Here is a 9,916-nt window from a genome sequence, read left to right as displayed (position 1 = left end):
GCAGAGCTGGCAGCTGCATCAGCCTCTCTCAATGTTTTCAGGAGAGGAGGTCTTGATCCCGTCCTTGAGTTGAAGTCTCCAGAAGAGTGTGCCATGGACCGTTTCCTTGGCTCTATCGCGTCATCCACCTCATCGCTATAAAGGGTGATAAGCTGGACAGGAGATTCATGAAAGATCTCATCATCAGACATATCTCTAATTACAGTGTAAACTCGTATGCAAAGTCTGCAATCACTCAATATTTCTCGCCTTTTATCTCTATTCTATCATGATGACATCACAGTTAGTTCCTTGCATTGTGATTGGCTGAGAGGCATTCCCAACATCTCCAAATAGAAATAAGAGAGCACCTTATTTACCATACCCATGTCAATTGGCCAGTGCCAACTGTTAATGAGCTGGTTTTCATCATGAATATGAAACACTTGACCGTCCTATAATAATAAACGTCTTGCAAAGCTATACATGGTTATTATTTTTCTGACATCACGTGATTGTCAGAAAATCATCACCTATACATCACGCTTCTGCGGACAGACAGGATACTTAAACTGTATACAGGTCTTTCCCCCTCCCCCCACACAATTAGTCTGACGTCTAATTTGAATATCAAATATCCCTCTGGTAAATGTAGGGCTAATTTAAGTTAAATATTCGAATATTTTTCCGGTATTTTCTTTGATTGTTAACCAAAGCCGTCAACATGTTCAAAAATGGCAACCATGCCACGAATGGACAGGGGAGAGACAATGGTTCTACGCTTGTGGATTCCTTTCGTAGCCCTGACAAAAGTAAGCCCATCATCCGGGTGTGGTCTGACGGTTGTTTTGACATGGTGCACTATGGCCACTCTAACCAGTTGAGGCAAGCCAAGGCTATGGGAGACTACCTCTTAGTAGGACTGCATACAGATGCAGAAATTGCCAAACACAAAGGTCCTCCAGTGTTCACCCAGGCGGAACGCTATAAGATGGTGCGGGCCATCAAGTGGGTTGATGAGATAGTGGAGGGAGCACCTTATGTCACCGCCCTAGAGACTCTGAACAAATACAACAGTGATTTCTGTGTGCATGGAGATGACATCACCTTGACGGTGGACGGAAAGGATACATATGCGGAGGTGAAGCTCGAGGGCCGGTACCGGGAGTGTAAACGGACGCAGGGAGTCTCCACCACTGACCTGGTGGGTCGCATGCTGCTCATGACCAAAGCCCATCACAGCAACATTGATAGCTCAGACATTATGGCCAAAGCCCATCACAGGAACATTGATAACTCGGACTTCCAGCAGCACATAGACAACTTCGGGAAGGGTCCTAAAGGGCACAGCCCGTGGACAGGAGTGTCTCAGTTCCTCCAGACAACACAGAAGATCATCCAGATTGCCTCGGGAAAAGAGCCCCAGCCCGGAGACACAATCATCTATGTGACCGGGGCCTTTGACCTGTTCCACACCGGCCATGTTGATTTCCTAGAAGCGGTCTACAAGCTGGCAGAGAGGCCCTATGTCATTGTAGGCCTGCACATTGATCAGGAAGTGAATCTCTACAAAGGGAAGAACTATCCAATCATGAATGTCCATGAGAGAACACTAAGTGTCCTGGCTTGCAAGTATGTATCAGAGGTGGTGATTGGAGCCCCCTATGCGGTGGGAAAAGATCTCCTGGATCATTTCAAGGTGGACCTGGTGTGTCACGGAACGTCGGAGGTGCTCACAGACCAGGATGGCTCGGACCCTTACGATGAGTCCAAAAAGAGGGGAATATTCCGCACGATAGATAGTGGGAACGCCATCGTCACTGATGACATTGTCCAAAGGATCATTGAAAATAGGCTGCAGTATGAGGTGAGGAACCAGAAGAAAGAAGCTAGGGAAATGGCAGTAATTGAAGCCATGAGGAGGAGAGAGGAAGGAGCAAAATAGGAAAAGGCCTCAGTCGCTTAAGGGTTTATATGCCTTAAGGGTTTATATCCCAACCGATCCTACACCTAATGTACCGAACCTTGTACACATAGCTTGACGTTAAACTGGACCCAACTGTGGGTGTGCGATGTGTGTAAACCATGGTTGGACAGTCAAACTTCCATCTACTGTAGCAAAGAGACTGCCCATTAGTCTGACCTACAGTACAGCCGGTTAAGACTGATGTTAGCAACCTACGTGGCCGGTTTAAAAGACTGAGGTTAGGGTTAGCGACCTACGTGGCCGGTTAAGACTGACCCTGTAGCAATGGGTGGGGAAACGGATCAGGACTGCTGTCCAAAACAGCAGATTTGTCTTCCTGTCACTATGGCGAGGGTAAACACACTGGACAAGATCTGTAATGAAAAAGCAACCAGGCTCCCTCAACTCTTCAAAGAGATCCTTGACTACTCCAGGAAGGAAGAGGATGATGTGGACTTCCAAGACCGAAGTGGTTCTCAAGGACCTGTTGACAGTTAAACACAACAGATTCAAACACTTTTCAAACACACCATCTTGCCACTAGTATTACATTATTTATAATACATAATACATTATAAGAAACAAAAATAAAAACCTCTCCTCTTGCTGTGATCTTGTAGTGGTGTAGAATAGAGCAGTGCAGTGAACTGTTTTCTTAAAGTTGGAGTGTCGTGGTTTTTGTACTTTTTCTGTTTTGTGTCTATGGAGTTAACATTACTCTAATCTTATAATACTCAAATATGTCTTCCCTGTGTAATGTTGGTTTCTTCCTGACAGCTGAAAGCCTTTGAGCCAAAAGGCCCAATCGAAATACACCAAAGTCATCCCTTCCCATAACCTCCATTATCATACAACAGCTGTGGATGTGGCTTCAGTTCATATGGTGCTAAGGTTTATACTTATTTAATGAGAGGAACAAAGATTGCAGAAGCAGACAACCCGCAACACAGCAAATTAGAAGAGTGAATTATTGTAGGTGCAAGGCTCAAACGCTGAGGAAGGCCCACCTGGCCGTCGGCTCGTCAGAGGTAATAAAACATGTGAAAAGGACATTCATTGAGTGCTGGCTCTTAATTCTTCTTTCATACTCGTGTCGCCACATAAAAACATCACTTTAACACTTTCTGTACACTTTTTTGAAAGAAATCTTCCTAGTATAATGTTTCAACACGGCACTCTGTCTTTAAGCCCCCGACCCACTACCGTTGGATTCTGAACCAGCAATTTAATTTTGCATTAACCAAACAGTACAATATAACAAGCATAGAGGTTAACCACCGAGGATAGAACACAACAAAGTCCAGCACTTTTTCCTCGCAAAAATATGACTAATACAGAAAAGTTTCCAATTGATTACTATAGTGCACCCCTTCATGGCCAATGGAGTAAGATTCTGTTTGGCATGACCAATACCATCCTGCAAAGTTTCTTAAAATGGACAGAACAACAAAAATAACAAAATTAACAAATATGCCTACAATAGGGTACCTACAGTAAGTACTTCATGCTTGGCCCCTTTAAAAGGAATCAAGAAACAGTTTGACCATTGACTAGTGTGCTTGAAGTTGCTGTGTGCAAGGTACTCTTATAGGTTATAAACATCTATTGACAGCTGAAAAGTAACCTGTGCCAGTGCCCTTGGCACACTGGCGGCGTTGTTTTTTCTTTTCTCTAGCCAGATCATTCAAATAGATGCATGATTGTCTGGAGAAGAAGCTATTTTGCAATCTACTGCCTGCCAGCTAGAGGCTCTGAGGCTATGAAGCCGCTTGCCCCTTGGTAGCATCTGAAACATGCATGCAGGTTGGTTGTGGTGGCTAGGGTCTTTGATAAGCATGAGCTTACCTTTGTTGACACAACATTCATCTCGGACCATCTATGCAGGGTGTGCTCTCAGTCCGTCTTCCTGTAGTCGCCGATCAGCTCTTTCGTCTTTCCATTGACCATTGTTTTATAAACGGATTCCACATTAGCTGACGCCGGGCCGACAGCTAATGGGTTGAATTGAATGGGGTTCATAGAAAGTACAGTACATTCAATATAAAAACATGAAAATACCGTATATTTATGACATAATACAAAATAAATACAACATAAGATTTACAGATGTGCAACGCAGAATGTTCCAGGCTCTGATCCAGAGAATTCCCAGCTCTAAGTAAGCGCAAACCATATACTCTTGAACCCTTCTAGGCCTGTCTCGACCTGTACCTGCTGTCAGACTTGTTCCATAAGCTCAGACACTTTGATTTCCTGGCTTATTGTAGAATCATAAACCATTATCTGATGATATTAATAATAACTAGAAATGCACTCTGTCGAGGTGCCAACTTGCGCCTTGCACACAAATAGGCCATGCATGGCCTACTTGTGCGCAAGCAGAGCGTGCAAGTAATGCTAATAACTAATGTCTATTACAACTGCTGTTCTAAACCCTTTAGACCTGTTAATGACCTTATACCAACCTTAAAACGTACCATAGTTACATCACCATCAACAGCAAGTACGGGACCACCATTCGAGCGACGCCACCAAAACTACACAAACCCTGATTGGCCAAGGGACCACCAAAAATTCACAATCCCAATCCCTGATTGGCCGAGGCAGTCACCATGCAGCCGAAAACAGTACTTGCGCTCTCTGCTTGCGCAAGTAATAACAACAAGAACTATAGCTTATTATATAATAATGATAATATTAATAACAGTGATGATGATAAATAATAGTGTAATAATCTAATAATTATTATTATTTTTATAAACATAAAAATGATGATGATTCCAGTCATGTGGTCAGCTGCATCATGTGTGTTTTTAAAGTTTTCCTGAAAGATAATTTATTTTGTGAGATTAATGTGAGATAATAACATGTTCCAGAATGATATTGATCGATAGATAATGTTTGGGGAGATTAGTTCTTGGAAAAGGAAGTGTTAAATGACCGTGGCTGGCATTGCTGGTGTGGTAATGATGTTGCTTGTTTTATTAAGTGAATTGCAGAAATAATCTGGTGTTTGATTTAAAATGATGTTTCTGAAGAACGTGAGGCGACTTGCAATCCAGACTTGTCCATGCTGCTGAGGGCCAGTTCATCTCTAGGCATCCATCTCCCTCCTGTAAAGATGTCTCATCATCAATGTCTAACATCTATTCAACTGCCTGAACAGAGCTGGTCTAGCTGTCCAAAGGAGGAATTGTGGAGGAAAAAAAGAAAAACATCACACCCCAGTGTGAAATGAACCTTTGATGAGTTGATCTGCTGCACCAGTGCACCCACTATCAAGTATTTGATGATGATGATGTAGTGGGCTAGTTGCCCACATGATGTCATTTTGTGTATTTTGCCATTGACTTGAATGGGAATTGGGGCGGAATAATAATGCATAGACTTACGCACAAAGTCACATGTTGGAGCGTTTAGCACCAATCAAAAAAGAGGAAATGACTGAGCGTTACTCAGAGTGGCATATGGCTTCCGTCCACACTGATGTTCACAGCATGACTTTTCGTTGCCATACGGCGGTTGTGAGCCAAACGGCGCATCTGTTTGTTGACACGAGAAAGTTTTTTCTTTGCAGGACCCATGTGGGATTCAACCTCCACGTTCCATTTGGGTCGGACCATGTAGTCTTTGTTAGACGGCATGGGCACCCGGGCCCGTGCACTGAACCCAGTGTCACCTTGTATCATCACGTTTTCTTCTCCGTTAAGCTGCTTCTCCAGATCTCTACCAGGAGTCGGACTGTCGGAACTTAATCTTCTCTCATGTGGCATCCGTTGGTCAAGGTCCCTCTGATGTCTCTCCTCTCTTGTCATCGCTGTGTAGTTGGATGAAACACCAAAGATGTGCCGTGACCAGTCATTGATTAGTTTCAGCGCTAGATCTTTGTTCGATCTTGACTCTTTGGGGTGTTTATAGAGGAACATAACAGCACTTCCAATCCTGCTGTCTTTCAACGTCTCTTGACTGACATTGGGGAGTTCCTGTAGGATCCTGAGTAGCTGTTCTCTAATTCGTAGTGCCGGGAGGCTCTTGTCTGGCAGAGGGCTGATCCACTCTTTAATGGCTGATATCACGCCACTGTCTATGAAGGTGTCCTTCAGATCCTGTTTCTTCAGGTGCATGACAACAATCGGCAGCAGAGTTACCTTCTTTACTGCTGGTTTCTTCTGACTGTTGAGAATTCTGTCCTCCTCTGCAGCCTCGTTCATCTTGGTGATCATGGCGCTTACGAAGTCGTCGGCATCGCTGAGTAAGGTTCCTCCATCTCTGTTCTTCCTTCTCTTCCTCCCACTCTGGGCCTTCTTACGAGCCAGCATCAGATCAAAGTCTGACTTGAAACGGGTGTCTTTACTACCTCTGTTCACGACTTCCTCCACCTGCTCCACCTCCTCCTCCTCCACCTTTTCTCCATCCATCTCTTGGTTTAAGGCAGACTCCTCTTCATCCCCAGACTCTCCAAAGATGTCTGCGATCGTTTTCTCTTCTCCAGACTCACTGTGGCTATCAGAAGCTGTCTTCTTGTCTTTGCTCTTAGCAGCATTCGTCCTCATCTCATCCTTGTCTTTCTCGATGTCTGAGCCTGACTCCCTCAGCTTGGCAGACATATTCCTGTCAGGCTCCTCAGAGCCTCCATCACTGTCAGACACCACTCTTATCTTCTTCACTGACGGTTTGACAGCCTTGCCCTCATCATCATCATCATCTTCCTCACTGTCTGACAGAATGGCTTTCTTCTGCTTTACTGGTTCATCACCAACGGCATCATCATTTGCACCCTTCTTCTTGTCCTCCTGCTCTCCGTCACTGACAGCATTCATGCTGCCTCCACCCTCCTCCTCACTGTCTGACTGCATCACAGCCTTCCACTTCTGTCCTTGGCTATGCTCTTCCTCAGAGTCTTTGTGAAGACCTTCCCTGCCTTCCACGTCCTCTGAATGATGCTTGTCGCTGCTCATAGCCTCCCCATCTGATACAGGGTGCTCGTCCTGAACTGGGGTGCCGTCAGCATAACCTGACTGGTTCCCAGACTTGAAGTTCTGTCCTCCGTCCATTTGCCTTAGACGAAAAACGTTAAGTAACGAAATAGTACAACAGAGAGTATGCAACTGTTAACTCTGAAAGAATCAAAATAGACGTTTATTTATCCACAAACTCTCCCAAGTTGGTGTGTCACAGGTGTGCGCTGATTGGGATAATACTTTGATGATGTCATGGTTGCTATGGGGTTTTTTATTTTCTTGCCCGGATGGATATTACGTATTGCCTGTGCGTCTGTGTGTTTTGTTTGTGTGTAGACGAAGGAAGTAATGTATTGCTCATAATCATATTGGGAATTCATTATCTATCCACTCCACTGTCATGCCATCTAGACTTGCAGGGCTCACCATTTCTCAACAATTCTCGGCGCAAACACCGGTCAGGTGGCCGGTCAGGCCATGACAATAGTCACACCATGCGGCCCCAGGGGCCACAGGCAAACTGTATGGTATATGCCCATATATGGGCATATATTGATGACATCAGGGATCTCAATGTATGGGCATAAAAGGGGCACAGACTGGTACAAAAGGGAACTAAGAAATCCCCTGATACTATTAACTCAGACATATATCTGTTATATATATATTATATATTGGCAGTGCGACGTAGCATCGCAGATCTGACTTTGATAAGCCCACCTTGTTAATGTGGCGATAAGGTAAATAAGGTCCACTCTGAGTTCTACATTTCAATATATAGGCTATATGAAAACAGTGACAATGCCTCTCAGCCAGTGTGAGGTCATACTATACTGTAAGTGACGTCACCGCCGAAATAAAAGAGATCTCAGTGCAGTGCAGAGGATAAATTATGAATGAGCTATCGATCGATTGAGTTCAACTTAGTTCACTCAGAGGCACGTGTAAGTATACCACAGCAATCATGGGTAGCAGTCATAACAAACTGTAAAAACCCTGAGCAATCAAATTAAATGGTGACGTGCAATACAGCCTCTTCCAGAAGGTCAGCACCAACTGGAAACCCAACAAAGTTTGCCATAGACTGTGAGATGGTGGGCACGGGCCCAAAGGGCTGCATCAGTCAACTGGCACGCTGCAGTATCGTGTCCTATAAAGGAGACGTAGTGTATGACAAGTTCATCAAACCACCCGTGCCAGTTACTGACCTTCGCACCCGCTGGAGTGGAATCCGACGGCGTGACCTGGCTAAAGCCACACCATACTCGTATGCCAGAGAGGAGATACTGCGGCTCATTACGAGCAAGGTGGTGATTGGTCACGCCATCGACAATGATTTCAAGGCCTTGGACTACTGTCACCCCACGGCACTAACCAGAGACACCTCCCGTATCCCTCTGCTCAACCAGAAGGCCGGCTTCGTTGAAACACAGTGTGTCTCGCTGAAGAGACTCACCAAGGCTATATTCAACCGTGACATCCAGAAGGGGAAGAGAGGCCATTCGTCCGTGGAGGACGCCAAAGCCAGCATGGCGCTGTACAAAGTAGTGGAGGTGGACTGGGAGAGGACGTTGGAAGAAGAGGAAGAAGCTGCAGTTGGAGCAGTGTAGCTCCTCTCCAGGGTGGAGCATTCTGGAGCGTGGAAGACAATGGCAAGTGAGTGGCTGACGCGTGTGGAGGAGTTGGAGAAGAAAGTGACAGAGGGGATGATTGAGGCCAGCAGAGAGAGAGGACCGTGAAGGTTGGAGAGGATTTGGTGGAGACGTCATCGCCAAACAACACAATTATTATACCATAAGAAAATCTCTATATAAATAAAAAAGTAAAAAAAAAAAAGAAATATGGTCCTTTTCAGGGCCACTTCCTCTCCTGTTGCTGTGACCTTGTTGTTGTTGGTGGAGAGGCTTCAGTGACCCAGTGGGTAGCCTCGGAAACCCTACCCAGTGTGTGAAAGCGATACCGGTAGGTCTTTCAAACAAACCTCTGACAGGTTCAACCACAACGCCCGTATACTAGTCAGAGTCCAGACAAACAACAGCAGTCACTTTCTGTAGTAAGATGTTGCAGGATGTGTGGCTGTCTGTATGAGCACGGAATGTGAGACAGCTTTAATTATCTTAAATCCCTTTATTTAAAATCGTTTTCAGTAACATACAAGATAAACATTACGAGACAGTAGACTTTATAGTTGTACTTGTACTTGTTAATAGGCCTACTGTATAATACAGTTGGCATGTTCCACACATGCCTAAAATGTATGAAAACAATGTATTAAAAACTCCACCTTCTCACACTCCAGGGCTGCATGAACAGCGCTCGAGCGCTGCTTTCTGCCCCCCTCTGCAATGACAGTCACGGATGTGTGTTGTTGTAGCCCATATGCTATGTGAAATCACATCCATGTGAAGTGAGGGGCGCGTGCTTATCATCGTACATTATCATACGTCATTTCAAAAGCTGGACAACAATGTAGCCTACATTTTAATATGAACTAGAGAAAGTGCCCTTCTTCTGGGCACAGATAGGGGTGTGTGATATTTGGCAAAATGTTTAGGAGTAATATAAACATGTTTCTTTGTTTGTTTTTTGCAACACATTTCTTCATTTTGTTGAGGAAATGCAAATCACTCATATCATGTCTGAGGATAGAATTCTGGATGAGCAGCATTTTGTGCAAAACGGGCCACTCCTGAAAACTTATTTGGAACTTGGAAAGCAATCTTAGCCAATCAGTGTATAGAATCTGAGATATCCAACAGACTCGTCTTGATCACATGACTAGATATCACGTGTAGGCTATACCGATTTTGTGTGAGATTTGGATTAAATCTGTGTGACTAACATAAACAATGTGTTTTACAGAAATCGGCCTCATGGTGGCGCTATAACTGGCAGATGTGGAGGGATACAGGGAAAATGTTTTTCCATGGCCTCTAGGGAGTAAGCATACATAAATTGTATACAGATTGATGCAGTTGGTAAAAACAGGAATTGCCCTGTTATAGCGCCA

At 44.6% G+C, this 9,916-nt stretch overlaps 3 protein-coding genes across 3 annotated transcripts; 2 read left to right on the top strand and 1 right to left on the bottom strand.

Moving 5' to 3' along the window:
- Positions 1–832: 832 nt before the first annotated feature.
- On the top strand, positions 833–1,924 carry LOC310878493 (ethanolamine-phosphate cytidylyltransferase-like; the record flags this gene model as incomplete). Its single annotated transcript, XM_083792822.1, has 1 exon — positions 833–1,924. One exon carries the CDS (start codon positions 833–835, stop codon positions 1,922–1,924), a length of 1,092 nt encoding a protein of 363 aa, XP_083648948.1.
- A 3,476-nt stretch (positions 1,925–5,400) lies between these two features.
- On the bottom strand, positions 5,401–6,999 carry LOC310878390 (protein IWS1 homolog; the record flags this gene model as incomplete). Its single annotated transcript, XM_083792712.1, has 1 exon — positions 5,401–6,999. One exon carries the CDS (start codon positions 6,997–6,999, stop codon positions 5,401–5,403), a length of 1,599 nt encoding a protein of 532 aa, XP_083648838.1.
- A 920-nt stretch (positions 7,000–7,919) lies between these two features.
- Positions 7,920–8,516, top strand: isg20l2 (interferon stimulated exonuclease gene 20-like 2; the record flags this gene model as incomplete). The annotated part of the gene is made up of 1 exon (XM_083792588.1): positions 7,920–8,516. The coding sequence occupies one exon, from the start codon at positions 7,920–7,922 to the stop codon at positions 8,514–8,516; it is 597 nt and encodes a 198-aa protein (XP_083648714.1).
- Between the last annotated feature and the right edge of the window lie 1,400 nt (positions 8,517–9,916).

Source organism: Protomyctophum parallelum (assembly GCF_964188405.1).
Source record: "Protomyctophum parallelum genome assembly, chromosome: 1".
Classification (NCBI taxonomy): Eukaryota; Metazoa; Chordata; class Actinopteri; order Myctophiformes; family Myctophidae; genus Protomyctophum; species Protomyctophum parallelum.
Note: the sequence above shows the minus strand (reverse complement) of the source record. Positions and strands in the feature narration are given on the sequence as shown.